This window comes from Rhincodon typus, chromosome 29 (genome assembly GCF_021869965.1).
Source record: "Rhincodon typus isolate 14 chromosome 29, sRhiTyp1.1, whole genome shotgun sequence".
Classification (NCBI taxonomy): domain Eukaryota; kingdom Metazoa; phylum Chordata; class Chondrichthyes; order Orectolobiformes; family Rhincodontidae; genus Rhincodon; species Rhincodon typus.
This window is the reverse complement of record NC_063360.1, coordinates 12,861,281-12,878,214: the sequence shown is the minus strand read 5'-3', so window position 1 is coordinate 12,878,214 and position 16,934 is coordinate 12,861,281. Positions and strand designations below refer to the sequence as shown.

The window sequence follows — 16,934 nt, the reverse complement described above, 5'->3', positions numbered from 1 at the left end:
ATAGGTTGTAGCAGTATCAATAGAAATCCAGACAACTTGACTGTTCAAAGATGGCACGTTAGCAAGAAAAAAAAAAGTTTTACTTCAGCGGTCTGCTGTTCTTCGAGAGACACCTGCTATGCTACAGCACTGGAAGAGCTCCAGTTCCTCAACAATAGGCTCATTCTTTAGAGCGTCATCCAGGTGAGGGACCATTTTTTATGCTAATCTGGGAGTGTGCCCTCTTTATCCAATTGTTAGAGGCCAAATGTAGCACTACTATTTTTACCCCCCCGTTCAGATCAGCTGACTCAGTATAGACTGAAGACAACATTTTCTGGTTTGCACAGCTAAGCAACTCAATGTTTCAATGTTTAAATGTGTTGAGTTGGCCGGGGAGCTGCAGAATGACATTTCACGCTAGTGCCATTGGGCTACTCAAATTTAAGGCAGGTTTGAAATACACACTGATCCCAAGCAGACATAGTGTCCTTTATCCTGTTGAATCCAAAAGTCCAGTTCCAGTATTTGGAAAAAAAATTACAGCTTTTTGCTAAAGCCACAGAACGTTTTTCTCTTAGGGATGTTATTCACTACAGGTGGCTCATACATTTTAAAGTAATTCACAGGCATGTTTAGATCTCATTTATTTTAATATATACAAAGACAGAAGCTCTCACATTACATTTAAATACAATATTGTCAACGGAAAAGTCAATCAGAATCAGATCCAAATTAGTTAGATTCAAAGTTTATTAGAAGTTACAGGGAATTTCTGACACTACTACCTTTCAATTCTCTCCTATACTTAGGCACCAGTTCAAGAAACAAGACTTCTAAGAGTCTTTCAGGTAACGAGACCTTGCAGAATAGAATCAATACACATCAACTTATTGCACTGTGGAATCAACTTACATGTATACTGTGAGTTCAAAGAAACAAGCCATCTTCTACTGCCATTCAGACATTTGCCTTTTTTGTATCCAGCTGTGGAATCAGCTGCTCTCTTTTTTTGAAGGGCAGTCTTCCTCATTTTATAGACTGTCAGTGTTCCTCAGTACTTTAGCTCAAATATCAGTAACACACAGCTGTGCTAAAGAACATGGATTCGGTGACTGAATGCAGGAGTTAATTGTTCCAATTGAGCTCTTACCACTAATGCTCACTGAACAGCATGCTGCTTCTGCCCTCCACTCTCCATTTCATGGAACCAACTGAAAGCACTGGGATATTTTTAGTTTTACAAATGAAAACACGATGTAATAGTAATTCCCCCACACACACTCTACCATACACTTGCTGTGAACTTTGCAAAAAGATCTTCCAATAACAAATTTCCATATAGAACAGAAAATAAGAGTCACGAGGTTCTTGAAATGCTGTGACCGCTTGTCTCTGTTAGAGAACTGTTTGAAACACTAGATTGGCTTCCATGGTCCATTTGTGATTGCTCAATGCTAGTGTCACTACCATGCAGAGGTAGAAGCCCATAGGTCTCAATATCTCCTGTGGCAGACATGTCCTCATGGTCAGTTTTAGTGAGAACCACCTCTTCATTCTCTGCTGTACAATAATTTAACGTGTTATGGTCCATTTCTTTTTGAAGGCCACCACTGTGTGAAGACACTGCTTTTTTGTTTTCTTCAGAACTTGCACCAGGTTGTATATGATCAATGGCATTAGAATCATTTAATAGATCCTCGGTATTGGAGTTGCCATTGCTTAATGGCTCAGTCATGTTGCTGGAGCTCTCTGTGGGTGTATTCCGTTCTGGAGCTGCAATACCTTCTGATATGATAGCAGCAGTTTCTGCCACCCAGTTCAGATCACCACTTAATGGTGTGACCTCAGAGCTTGGATTCTGCATGCGATTAGGCTGAATGCTATCAGCCAAGCTGGGAGTACCACTAAGCTGGGCTGCATCAGAACCAGCTGTAAGATGGTTGCCTGTGTCAGTTGGACTTGGCTGTGTGCTATCTATTGCAGTGTTGTTGTTGAGGTTGTCCTGAAGTGTTGTCTGGTTGGCCTGGCCAGCCTGTTGATTCTGCAGTAACATTTCCTGAATGCGAATTTGCTGAAGGATGGCAGGTAGCTCATAGTGATGGAAGAAGTAGATCATTGAATGCTGGATGGAGGAAAAAATTCAATTAATGAGTAATGCTGATGGTGTAAACAACTCAAATTTTACACCAGGCCTCTCTTTATACACACACACACACACACACACACACACACACACACACACACACACACTCTCTCTCAAAAGAACATGGGAACAAACACAATATAATGCAAGTGAACTACAGGGTCAGCAATTAATATCCTGCCCTTAACTAATGATTGTCCCTTTCTTAACATAAAATTGTAATTTATCAGTTGTTTAGGCTCCTGCATGTAACTGCGCCTGACATTTGGACATTCTTTTCAAAGGCCATTAGCTACCTACTTGTTATAGAACTCTGCAAAGTTGACTCTTGACTTCTCCCTGTTGGTCTCCCTTGTCATATGGCATGAGTAAGAGCTCACTTATCCAGTTCTGACAGTTCACATTCAGAGACAGTTTCTTAGAGCAGCACATTCTGGAACCGACCAGAGACTAGGCGATATTAGACTTGGTTTTGTGTAATGTGACAGGATTAATGAATGCGCTTGGAGTAAAAACAACTCTAGGCAGCAGTGATTATAATAGGATTGAATTTTACATTGACTTTGAAAGGGAGAGGAATGAATCTAAGGCTTGCATTTAAAAAGGGCAATTATGTGGACATGGAAACTGATTTAGGTGAAGTAAACTAAAATATTAGGATAGGAGATAGATTAGTAGAAAAGCAGCAGCAAGGAAAATTTCAGAATGTTCAGAGCAAGTACATTCCTACAGTAATAAAAAATTTCAAGGGGACCCACTATCCGTGGTTAACTAAAGTAGTTAAGGAGACCATCAAACATGAGGAGAAAACATTATTACAAAGGTGAGGTGTGAGGCCAAACGACTAGTTAGAATACAAAGAGTGGAAGATAATGATTAAAAGGTTAAAGGTTAATCAGGACAAGTAAACTGGAGCATGATAGAAAGTTAGCTGGAACTGTAAAAACAGATAGTAAGAGTTCCTACAGATATCGAAAAAAAACAAAAAAGCAAAATGCATTTTCCTCTTTTAGAGGATGAGAATAGAGTTAACAATAGATAATAAAGAAACTGTGGATGTAAAGAATAAGTGTTTTGCTTCTGTCTTCACTCGAGCATATAAAAATATCCCAGTAATACTCACAAATCATGAGGTTGAAGGAAGATAGTAACTTGGTGAAATTATAACCACTAGGGAAGTGATACTGAGCAAATTGATGGACTCGTAGGTCCTGACGGACTTCAACCTAGGGACTTGAGGTAGCTAATTGAATAGAAGGTGCATTGGTGTTAATTTTCCAAAATTTATAAAATTTTAGAAAAGTAGCATTAGTCTGGAAAATAGTATTATACAATTCCTTTATTCAAACAAGAAAGGAGACAGAAAACAGGAAACTACAGGCCAATTAACATGATGTCTGTCACAGAGGAAGTGCCAGAATTGATCAGCAAGGAGGTTACAACTGGGCACTCCGAAAATCTCAAGGTAATCAGGAGGAATCAGAATAGTTTCGTGAAAAAAGAAATTCTGTTCAATCAATTTGTTGGAATTCTTTGAAGGAGTAATGTGTGTGAATACAAACAGGAGCTAATTAATGTACTTGAATTTCTAGAAGTCTTTTGACAAGGTTCCACATAAAAGTTATTGTGCACAGTATAAGCTCAAGGTGTAAGGCATAAAATTCTAGTATGGATATGACATTGGCTGGTTTGCAGAAAACAACATATGCGTTAATGGGTTGTTTAAAGATTGGAAGGATGCAACAAGTGGGGTCCAGTAGAGGTAATTTGTATAAATTATATAGATGAAGGGATTGAAGGCACAGTGGTTAAATTTGAAGTTAACATAAAGGGAGGCAGGAAACTAAACTGTGAAGATGAAGAACAAGGATGCAGGCTGGTAGAGATAGGCTAGATGGGTGAGCAAAACTCTGGCAGATGGGATATGATGTGGTAAAATGTGAAGTTGTTCACTTTGGCCAGAAGAATAAATTGCAGTGGATCACTTAAATGGAGAGTGACTGTGGAATTCCAAAGTGTACAGGGATCCAGATGTACTAGTGCTCAAATCACAAAAGGTTAGCAATCAGCTAATAAGATGATAGTTTTTAGTTAATTTGCATATAGGTTGGGTAAATCAAAATCACTAGCAACACCATGGAGGAGGAATTCCTGGTGGGTGTATGAGATGATTATCTTGATCAATACTTTGAGGAACCAGCTAAGAGGCCAGGCCAATCTAGACTGGGTATTGGGCAATAAGAAAGTAGTAATTGGCAAGAGTGACCACAATATCACGGAATTCTCCATCTTGATGGAGAGTAACATAGTTGATTCCGAGACTTCAGTCCTGAATCTAAATACAGGAAACTACAATGGTGAGGGACAAGCTGGCTATGATAAATTCGGGAGGGTTGCTTAAAAGGGATGACAGAGGATAGACAATGCCAAACGTTTAAAGAATGCATGGAACAACTGTTCATTCCTACGTGGCACAAAAGCAAAACGAAAAAGATAGCCCGGCTACATCTAATAAGGGAAATTAGGAACAGTATTAAATCGGAAAAAAAAAAAAGGGGGCAGACAAATTGACCAAAGATAGCAGCAGACCTGATGACAATTGGCAGCAGTTTGGATTTCAGCAAAGGAGGACAAAGGAATTGAGTAAGAGGGGAAAAACATGTGTGAGAGTATGTTTGTGGGGGAACATGCAAACTGACAGTAGAACCTTCTATCGGTATGCAAAGAGAAAGAGATATGTGAAGACAACTGTAAGTCAGTTAAAATCAGAAACAGCAAAGTTTAATGGGAAACAGATAGCATACCAAATAAATTCATATTTTAATTCTGTCTTCACAAAGAAGGACACAAATAATGTCCCAAAAATGTTGAGGAACACACGGTCTAGAGAGATAGAGGAACTAAAGGAAATTAATGTTAGTAGGGAAATGGCATTGGGGAAATTGTTGGGGATTAAAGGTTGACACATTTCCAGGACCTGATAATCTAAATCTTAGAGTACTTAAGGAGTAGCCCTAGATATAATGGATGCATTGGTGGCCACCTTTCAAACTCTGGAACAATTTCCATGGATTGGAGGGTGGCTAATGTGACCCCACTATTTAAACAAGGAGGAAGGTAGAGAGAAAACAGGAAATTACAGATCAGTTAGCCTGGCATCAGTAGTAGGGAAAATGCTACAGTCCATGAGGACAGATTTAATACCAGAGCACTCAGAAAACAGTGACAGGATTCGACAGAGTCAACGTGGATTTATGAAAGGGATAAATTGATTGGAATTTTGCAAAAATGTTAACTAATAGAGTTGATGAGAGGGCACCAGTGGATGTGATTTACTTTGACTTTCGATATGGTTTTATACACAAGATTAGCATGTAAAATTAAAGCGTGGGGGATTAGGGATAGTGAACTGACATGGACAGAGAAATGGCTGGCAGACAGGAAACAAAAAAGTAGGAACAAATGGGTCACTGATTGGCAGCCAGTGACTAGTGAGGTACTGCAGAGCTCAGTGCTTGGGCCCCAGCAATGCATAACATTAATTACTTAGATGAAGGAACAAAATGTAATATCTCCAGATTTGCATATGACACAAACATGGTTGGAGGGTGAACTGGGAGGAGGATGCAGAGATGTTTCAGTGTGATTTGGACAAGTGGGCAGAAGCACAGCTGATGAAGCGTAAATGTGAAGTCCTCCACTTTGATAGCAAAAACAGGAAGGTGGATTATTAACTGAATGGCAATGGATTGAGAAAGATGGGGGGAGGTTTGTGCACATCAACACCTGGGTGTCCTTGTACATCAGTTTCTGAAAGTAAGGATGCAGATACAGCAGGCAGTGAAATAGGAAACATATGCTGGTTTCATAGTGAGAAGATAACAGTCCAAGAGCAGGGATGTTTTGTTGCACTTGTACATGCCTTGAGGCCACACCTGGAGTACTGTATGCAGTTTTGCTCTTCTTATCCAAGGATGGATGTTCTGGCTTTGGAGGGAGTGCAACAATGTTTTACAAGACTGATTCTGGGATGGCAGGTCTGATGTTATGGATCAGTTAGGACTATTGTCACTGGAGTTTAGAAGAATGAGGGGAGACCTCATTGAAACCTGTACTATTCTAACAGGACCAGACAAGGTAAATACAGAAAGGATGTTCCCAATCAGTGGTGAGTCCAGAACCAGGGGTCACAGTCTGGTCTAAGTATATGGAGTAGGCTGCTTAGGACTCAGATAAGGTGAAATTTCTTCATCCAGAGGGTAGAATCTTTTGCCAAAAAAAAGCATTTGGGCCAAAACATTGAATATTTTCAAGAAAGAGATAGATAGGGCTAAAGGGCTCAAAGGGTAGGGGGAGAAAGTGGGAACAGGGTACTGAGTTGAATGATCAACAATGAAAAAAGTGACAAACTCAAGCCAGGAGAAAACTGAGCCATTCAAATCTTCCATCTATTCCAGCTAATCTCCAAAATCTTGCCACAAAAGAATCTCCTGAACTACTCACTGCAAGACAAAGATGCCTCAACAAGTCCTGCTCTCATCTGCTAGAATTGCTCAGTAATGGATAATCGTACCTGATCAACTGTGTTCCTGTTTTCCACTAGCCCACCAGACAAAACATCCTCTGAAGATATTTGCTAACATAGCCACAAATCTACATCTTTTGCTAGTCCAATTGCTATGTCTCCTTATGCACTTCGAGCTCACCTTGCACACAAGATCTGCTTCCTGCTCTCTTTATTCTATTCCAACTAAGCTGCTACCCAACTTCTCCCAGTCCCATCTTGATATTTTTAAACAGTTCTCCCACTTTCCTTTAACTCTGCTGTTTACAAGCCGCTGCTAAAAAATACAGCTATTGATGTGAATATACTTGCAAAATGTCAGCCAATCTCCAAATAACCCAAAAACATTCTCCTTGAAAGTCCTTGAACATGCTGCCAGTGCCCAAAGTCACAGGTGGCATCCTAAGTAACCATGACAAAGGTAAATTATTCCTCCTCCAACTTCTGCAGCTTTTGACACAGTTGACCTTCACAATCCTCTTCGAATGCATTGCCACCATTATACTGTTGAGTGGAACAGCTCTATCAACTGGTCCTAATTGTACCTAAAGTATCAAAACTCCTAGAGCGAAGACATTTTTTGTCTGTTTTCTGTTCTTTAACCATTTTGTATCCCTAGTAATATAGTATCTCAACTCCATGAGCTCTTGTGTATCAACTTTTCCTGGAACACCTTAAATGCTTTTCAAAAATCCAAATAAAACTACATCCATTGCTTCCTCTTTGTCTACCCTACTAGTTACATGTTAAAACGTACAATTTGCCAAATATGATTTCTTTCATTAAAAAACCTACTCCTATAACTTTTCCGGTGATCAATTATTTGTAACCTGATGATTGATGTCAGTTTAACTGGGTTACAGTTCCTGTTTTCTCTTAGCAAATATAAGAATGCTAACTTTCAAAACACAAGGCTGTGCCAGATCTAGGGAACTGGAGTGTCAAAAGAACCCTAGACGTAGGCCATCAAGTCCAAGGATTTGTTCAATTTTAGTCCCATTAAATTCAACAGTACTTTTCAATTTATGTATGTTAAGTTCCTCACACATTAGATCATTGTTCCCCATTTTTTTCTGGGATGATTTTTGTGCCTACTACTGTAGAAACAAACTCCAAAATATTTGTTTAATAGTTTTCAACACCTTATCCCCATTATAATTCCTCTTGTATCAGAATTTAAGGGGTCAATATTTACTTTGCTACTATCTTACTTTTTACATAGTTTATAGAAGATCTTTCTCCCTCCCATTTTTACGTTTCTTGCTAGTCTACTATAATTTTTATTTTCTCTCACCAATTTTTCATCCTTCGCTGCTTTCTAAAATTCGCCTAGTCATCAAGTTTATTACCCTATTGGCAACATTTTAATCTTATTCTATCCTCAACTTTTTTAGTTAGCCACAGAGAAATCACTTTTTCTTTGGCGATTTTACCTCTCAGTACAATGCGAGTATCAATACTTTCAAGAGGGATGGGAAGAAATTTGGAATAAAAATGAAGAACTCCAAGAATATACCTGAATAAAGAGCCATGACGTCACCAAAGCCAAACTGCTGTACTGCCCATTGAAGCGATAATGGTAGGCATAAAAGGCAAAGTGATACAAGTAAAAGAACCTGTTAAAAAAAAAAAAAATTTATTTGTAAAATTTTGGTTCAAGGACATACATTAAGCCCATCAAAATAAGTTTGTTGAGACATGTACTTCAACAATACACACACAAAAAGCCAGAGATTGTAGATGAAAAAAAAACCTCATGTAAACTTAAATCAGGATGGCATAAATGGCATTAGAGGCTACAAACCTCTTGTCAAGATGATTAGAACGACTGAAGTGTACAGTACAGAGTCAATTGATACATTGTTTTTTTTTGAGAACAATTCATAATGGACATCACTGCACATTTTTCTTCACACTGCCAATGGTTTTCTCTGTTTCAGTACAATTTATTTAGGAATGCTGAAACCCGTGGCATTCCAATGTTTTGATGCATTGATTTTCTTGCTAAAGTTCTGGATTTGAAAAGCCTGCCAGGCTATCCATCAGATTTTGCATTTTTTTTTAAGCAGTTAATAACGATTATGTATAAATTATAACACAAATTAGTGGAAGATCCAAACACAAGTTCAAAAACTACCCAGTAAATGTGCTAAACTGTTGCCGTGCTAGTCTGTCGTAAAAACAAGCAACCTTAAACAGGTAAGCCATGACATCAATTATACTATATGTGATAGAAAACTTCGCAGCAAATTCCCATCAAACTTTTTCCACCCTCCTTCAGTGCAGAGTCAGTCTAACCAAGCAAAATACAATGGATAAAAACAAATTTAGAAAAAAACTGAAGTCACAAGAAGTTCAGACATTGGTTAAAGCGGATATTGGTTAAACACCCACCTAAGCCAGTGCCGTTTGCTGGTGTTAGTATGACAACAAATTGCATCGTACTGGTCTGCAAGCCAAACTATTAGAATAATGTAAAATGCTGTCGTCGTGTCATTGAAGAATTCAGACATTATGGCTTCCATCCCTGGAGGAAGAAATTTTAACAAATATCAGACAAGCTTGTTCATTTAAAGTGACTTACATTAAATATTAAAAAGTAAAAGAATCAATCTTTTGCAAAATACCACAGTTTCAAAACAATTGTTGCAAACATCGCAATCAGATGTAACAGCAAACAGAAAGTCAGCAAGATTATAGTCAATAGTGCATTGTTCGAAATTGAAATCTCTCTCATATATCCCACTGTAATCCAAAAGAAATCTCAGGGTCCATACTGTTATTATTGTATTATTGTTTTATTTTCCCCTTGGCCTACAGAACAGTATCTGGCTGCAATGTGACATGCACAGAAAAACTCACCTACACCGTGTATCCATTTCCAAAACACAATGTGAATTTAAACTGGTATGCTTTTCACAAGTTATTTATTTTGTCAAATACAAACACTTCCACAAATGACATGGTGTTGTCAAACCTCCCATTTTACAACATTTCAAATAAACAACTGTGTAAAATTTTCTTAGCATAAAAGCCTTCAAGAGAAGCCGAAACACTAGACTAACATAACAAGAGGGTCAGCAAACAAAATGAGGAAGGAACAATGATGGAGACAATGAGTGGCCAAAACAAACAAAATAAATTGAGGAAGAATGGAAAAATAGTAGTAATCTGAAATTCCATTGTCAATGATGAACTGTAGAAATAATTGAAAAAGCAAATCTAGTTATTCTGAATAACAAAAGAAGCATATTCTTTTATAGTTGAGGTCTTTCTGAAATTATTTAGGCATATTTCGCACTAAGTATCTGGAAATTTGGGAAGGATTAAACTAGTAAATCTAAAATGAATAGTTCAGGATAAAGCCACACGATGGCCTTGTATTAAAAAAAATTGTCTTTTAAACATATGCTTAATGGAACGAAACCATATAAGCTTACACAACGACTACATTCAAATTTATTCATTAGATGTCAAATGTTTTGAATCATTCCAAGGATGCAATACAATTTTTGCTGGATACAATTATTCTCTCTTTTCTAATTATTGTAAACACTGCAAAACATTTCCTTGCTCCTATCAAACGCAACATGATTGACAAAAAATGCTAATCTTGCAAATACTAAGTGTGCTCTGTTACCACAGGAAAATCCCTCTTACTTAAATTACTCCTCAGCCAAACTGTATCCTGTAAATCCATTTTAAGGGAGGCTAAAAAGTGCCACCTAAACTTGAAGGGAAGTAATCCTGCACTGAAATCAGCATTGATAGGATAATAGTATTAGAATGGGTTTGCAAGGTGGGTTTGCAGCTTCTACAAGAGCCTCACTTTTTTGAACTCCAAACTTTCCATCTGCATCAAGTTGGCCAAATGAAAGATAAAAACACATGTAGATGCAGAAATAAATGCAGTCTTCAATCTGCAGTAGGACCAAACTATTAGTTGATGCTTTGTGACCAGTTAAGGCTAACAAGTCATTCAACCTCTGAGGATGAAGTACCAATCGATGCGTAATCTTTCTTTGGAGGATTGACCATGTAAGCAAAGTCCAGATCCATGCAGGAAGATCTTTACTCCGATGCCAACTGATTACTTTGGTACATGCACCACATGCAATAGCTGCTATGTGAAGGCAGAAAATTGACAGGGAGAGTGTATGCTCACAATAATTTCATTAGTTCTGAGATATCTCCTGAACATGAGCTTTGTGTCAGATTGGGCTGACTGCAGACAATTCCTGGCAGATTTGCTTTTTGATTTATTGTACATATGTATGATTACTACTTCCTTAAAGCGCTCCAAAAGCTGATTTGATGCTTTCTTGAATGATATTGAGCCAATGTGAATGCGGTGCATGACTAATGGAATAAGTAGTTTTTCTTTTAAATTGAATAGACACTGGCATAGGACGATGACAGTTGTTGAGTAAGGCAGTCTTAATCGCTTTGTAAAAAGCCAACATTCTTATACTGTAACCACTGATCAGACTCCCCGGTCATCAGAAACATGTTTCCTGCACCTAGCCTGTCTAGTCCTCTTAGAACTTTATAGAACTCTATGACACTCCCTTCACTCTTCTAAACTTCAGCAAATATAGTCCTAAACAATTAAGTGTCTCTTCACACATCAGTTTAGCCATCCCAGGAATCAGTATGGCAAACCATTTTGCACTCCCTCCCCATGACCAGAATATTCTTCCTCTGATAAGGAGACCAAAACTACAAACTATACTCCAGCTGTGGTCTCAATCAAAGCCCTTCACACTTGCAGCAAGGCATCCGAACTCCTATGCTCAAATCCTCTCATTATAAAAGCCACCATACTACTTGCCTTCTTCACTCTCTGCTGCATCTTACTTTCTATGACTAGAATTGATAGATAATAGAGTATGCAAAAGTTAGACAGGTTGGCTTGTAAGTGCCGAATTTTAGAGGAGCAGGTGGTGACTTGATTGAAACATGCAAGATCCTACGGACGTTTTTTTAGGATGGCTATGGATAGTAAGTTTCCGTTCGAGGGAAAATTTAGAACTAGTAGTTACTGTTTAAAAATAAGTGGTCACCCATTTAGGACAGATGAGGAGAATTTTTTTTTTTGTTTTGAGGGTCACGAGTTGTTACAGCTTTCTTTCTCAAAAGGCAGTGGAAGCAGAATATTTTAACTTTTTAAGGGTGAGGTAGATAGATTCTGGATTGAAAAAAAAAGGGGCTGACATGTTATTGGGATAGGCTTGAGGTGTTAAGTTTCCTACTCCTGCTCCTAATTTGAATGTTCGTATATCGTACAATTTGCAAAAGCAATAATTAATTATATCTTCAGTTCCATTTGTATAGGGTATCTCAGTTTATCATGACTAATGGTAGTCTGATACCCAAATTCAAGTTATGCTATCCACTGGGACTCTTATCCTCGAAGTAACACTCCCATCATGACTTGGGTCTTAAACAAAATGTTAACCTGTCTTTCTCTTTTAGGCAACTGTTGTGTATTTCCATCAATCTCTGCTTTTATTTCAGACTTCTTGGATTTTCCTTTTTGTTTTATTTGTGGCTATTAAGGCATCTATCAGTTTCAGAGAATTGCAGACGTACAATTATTCTGTATTGGCCACAATGCAATGTACCGCACTAGTCAGTTTCTGAAAGTATCACATCATATTATTTTACTCAAGTATGGTAGTAATTTTAAGTTAAAAAAGACAATATCTCACATGCATAGGAGGGTTAGCTAACATCTGAAAGTAAGATGGTAAGTATTTGACGGATTCATCATAAGAGTTCACATTAAAAAAACATTAGGTGGTCTTTCTTTCGGGTCGAAGAATAAATTTCCATTGCTGACAGTTTATTCAGATTGCTCAAGTATTTCCTCCTATTAAAGGTTTAGTTTTCCATAATAATTTCAGATTCATGAAAAAGACAGGAAGATCAAAAAAAATGCTACTCAATACAAAACATTCTTACCAACAAGTGCTAGTATCACAGTAAGTAAAGGAGCTGCAGGAAATGCAATTGTCATGTTCATCTCCAACATCTGCAACAAATCAACTGAAAGAAAAAAAAAGTTCATTAATTGACAATATATCATGCTCACATTTCAGGTCTTATATTAGACTATGCAGCTCCTTTTCAAATGCACAAGCCATTTTATTTCTAATTAAGATACACAACCTTACACGTATCATTTTTGGAATTATGGTAATAATATAAAGAAGTGGGCAAGAACATTCTGCATTAATTATTTGACCTAATCTTACTTTATTAGAACTATTGTACCCTCAAGGTAAGTAAAGAATGGAATGTGTTGGAACATGTGGTATAGCCAGAATAACCTTTAGTAATAAGGATGGGTTAGCGAACATTGTACAGATTTACATAAAACAGAGCACAGGAAAGGCCATTTAGTCCAAACAGTTTGCGCTGTGTAGCTCCATCACAGCCACTCTTATCAAATCCCATCAGTATAATCCTCTATTCTCTTCTCTTTGATGTGCTTATTTAGAAGCACTGGGCTGGCTCCTAAGTGATTACTGCATTACTTAAGAGAAAACAGAAAGTAGTGATGCAGGTTAACAAAGCCAATCAGCTCAAGATTGTATTTCTAGAAAAATAGAAAAGTAGAAAGCTTGAGCTAAATTTATATTTAACTTTGATTAGACCCCACTTAGAAGACTATGTACAATTGTGGTCACCATACTATTAAGGGTTTTAAGAGGGGTTCTTGATGGTGCAAAACATTTACAACGAGTATGCTAGAAATGCAAGATAATACCAATTAAAAAAAGGTTGAACAGGCTTAATATAAAGGATGACCTAATAGAGGGCTTTAGAATATGAAAGGTTTTGCTAGAGAGGGCATAAAGAGAATGTTTCCACTTGCGAAGAAGACCAAAACTTAAGGGCACCAATATAAAATAGTCACCAAGAAACTAAATGGGCCTTTCAGAAGCAACACTTCTACCAAAAAAAAGTGATAATTTATATAGTTTGAATAGAGGCTAAACCCATAACCACTACCATCTAGTAGGACAAGGGCGACAGATACATGGGAACACCACCCTCCAAGACAATCATCCTGACTTGGAAATACATCGCTGGTTCAAAATCCTAGAACTCCCTCCTCAACAGTATTGTGGGTCTACCCACACCAAATAGACTGCAGAAGTTCAAGAAGGCAGTTCACCACAACTTAGTCAAGAACAATTAGGAATGGGCAATAAATGCTATCCCAGCCAGCTATGCCCACATACCATGAAAGAAAAAGAACTCGAGGTTACAAGGCCCTACCTTGAACATCTTCCTATTTCTAGGATTTGCTCTGGGTTTACCATATTAAAAAGGACAATGGTAATCATTCAAGTCAACATCCGTTGTGGCCTACTTGTCCCAAAGTTGCCAGTTGCTGTTAGAAGCAAGTAACAACAGGGTCAACTGTATAACAATTTACTAGGTTGCAGAAAATTGGGACAAGATCAAAGGAACGTCCCATACTAAAAGTGTTCCTCCCAACCTTTGGAGGGTCACAGTGGACATGAAGTGCATGTGCACTTCATACCAGCAATGGACTTCAACAGGAGCAAAATGTACAGTGCATTAAAGATTAGTGTAGAATTTCCTTTTCCATCTTCCATCTTCCTTCCATGCACTCTAGAAATTTTTTGAAAAGAACAAAAGCTGAAATGGCAAGACATAAACCAAAGGAACATACATTGAAACAATATGGGATGCTAGAGGTGAAAGGAAATGGCTTATGCAGCTATTTCCCTGAATATGGAAGGTAACATATAAACTTACTAGGGTTCAGACAGCATAAAGTTACACGGAGACAGAAACATATGAAACATTAAACAATATTACAGACATTTCTTCGATTAATGCCCTTGAGGTTCCCACAAGCTAGAAACTGAACTGGGCCAGCATTCAATTATCCTGGTTTTCATCTACAAGGCACGGAGGTCATGGAATACTCTCCACTTCTCTAGATGACTGCAGTTCCAGTAACATTCAAGAAGTTCAACACCATTCAGGCCAAAACAATCTGTTTGACTGGCATACCATCTATCACCTTCAACAATATCTCCCTTCACCACTGACACACAAAGTCATTAGAGTGTACCATCTGTTAGCAGCACTGCAACATTTCATCAAGACTCCTTCTAAATATCTTCCATATCAGCAGCAGCCTCCACCATCTAAACTAACAGGGCAACAACATGCACGAGTACACCACCACCTGGAAGTTCCTGTCCAAGTCACATAATAGCCTGACTTGGAGCTACATGACTATTCCTGGCTGTTGATTGGGTCAACTTCCTAGAAGCCCCTTCCTAACAGCACTGTGGATGTACGTACTCTGAACTATAATGGTTCAAGAAGGCAGCTCATCATCATCTTCTCAAGTGCATTGAGGGATGGGCAATAACTACAGGCTTATCCTGTGTGCCCACATCCTATGAATAAAATATTTAAAATGTTCCAGCCTTGGCTCAGCAAAACTAAAGGCTGACACTCAAGTGCAGTTCTCAGGGAGTGTTGCATTTTTGGACATGTCACATTTCAGAATGAGACATTAAACCAAGACCCCATCTACTGCTGGGATGGCGGTTAAAAAAAAAATCAAATGGAGATAATTTTAATGAGAGAAGGAGAGTTATCCATAAGACTACAAGATGTGGGAACAGAAGTAGGATATTCAGCCAATCAAGTCTATACTACCATTCAATGACATCATGGGCTGAGCTGACAATCCTTAACTCAATTTTCCTGCCTTTTCCCCCATAATCCTTGATTCCTTTATTGAATAAAAATCTCTCAACCTTGAGTATTCTTAATATACATATCTCCAATATCTTGGCCAATATTTATTATTCAATCGATGTCACAAAATAATTCTGATCATTATCACAATGTGGTTAGAGACAGTTTGCTGGTTGGAAAGAGCTGCATGTTTCCAACATTATACAAGTAGTACTTTACTGGCTGTAAAGCCCTTTGATGTATCTCATGACTATGGACAGCCTTATGCAAGGATAACTCTCACCTCTCTTTTTTGTTTCAATGGCAACTTTACAACTTCATCATAGAATGGTCACCCACTTGAATTGGAGTGGAACATTTCACAAGGCATTAAACACTCATGCATTAATATTTCATAGCATGACATGAAGTTGATGCAAGTAAACAAGGAAAGGAAACCAGGGTTTGTTTTGTGAATTTAATGTCTTTTCTTTGTAAGCACTTGGACAAGAACTTAGTGAACTAACATTATTTAAATAAAATGGCTACCATTCCTGCTCACTTTACGTGAAATTCTCAACAGTGACGAAATCTTAAGGCACAAACTTACCAATAAAGACAAAAATTTGATGATGAGAGTAACGTAACAGCATTGAAACCGACAGTGTCTGGGGAAGAGAAAGAAAACACAGTCAAAGCTTCTCCTAAAACTGAGGATTCGTTGCAACTTGCAATGTATGAATTATTTCTAAACTTCAATTTAAGATAAAAAATTGCAAGTAACTAGTAAGTATATACCTACAATACGAATGTCAAAAAATAAAGCCAATATTCTGCATCATTTACACAGGATAGATGCCAGGGATGCAATTTAAATCACAGGAATTCAGATCTGCTCTCAATTCAGGAAGTCAGGCAGTTAAAAACATAGCAAGAGAAGAAGTCACAAAATAGATTTGACATCAGGATATATTAAGAATCAATGTCTTACTTCGTAATGCTGTAATTCTCGCTGGAACAACTCCTTCAAATGGAAAGACTGTTATGCACTCTCATACAACTAGTGGACTGAACAAACCTCAGGATCAGTGAGGTTCCAAAACAAGAAGTGGCTATTTGGCTCTTTAAGCAGGCCACAAAGGCTTAGTGACAACAAGGTGCAGGGCTGGATGAACACAGCAGGCCAAGCAGCATCATAGGAGCAGAGAGGCTGACGTTTCGGGCCTAGACCCTTCATCAGAAAAGGGGGAGGGGAAGCGGGTTTTGAAATAAATAGGGAGAGAGTGCGAGGCGGATAGAAGAGGGATAGAGGAGAGGATAGGTGGAGAGGAAACAAACAGGTCGAAGAGGCGGGGATGGAGCCAGGAAAGGTGAGTGTAGGTAGGGAGTTAGGAAGGGGATAGGTCAGTCCAGGGAGGACGGACAGGTCAAGGGGGCGGGATGAGGTTGGTCGGTAGGAGATGGAGGTGCGGCTTGAGGTGGGAGGAGGGGATAGGTGGGAGGAAGAAC

The 16,934-nt window shown here is 38.3% G+C and overlaps 1 protein-coding gene across 1 annotated transcript in view; it reads right to left on the bottom strand.

The window, feature by feature from the left end:
- Positions 1 to 609: 609 nt before the first annotated feature.
- The window catches only part of tmem259 (transmembrane protein 259), a 59,939-nt gene continuing 43,614 nt past the window's right edge, over positions 610 to 16,934 (bottom strand). Inside the window, exons 4-8 of the mRNA XM_048613900.1 lie at positions 16,036 to 16,093; positions 12,654 to 12,737; positions 9,084 to 9,216; positions 8,206 to 8,305; positions 610 to 2,104 (exon numbers count right to left, since the gene is read on the bottom strand). Of these exons, the coding sequence (XP_048469857.1) occupies positions 1,340 to 2,104; positions 8,206 to 8,305; positions 9,084 to 9,216; positions 12,654 to 12,737; positions 16,036 to 16,093 (1,140 nt within the window). The 3' untranslated portion in view covers positions 610 to 1,339. The remainder of the gene's footprint in view (positions 2,105 to 8,205; positions 8,306 to 9,083; positions 9,217 to 12,653; positions 12,738 to 16,035; positions 16,094 to 16,934) is intronic.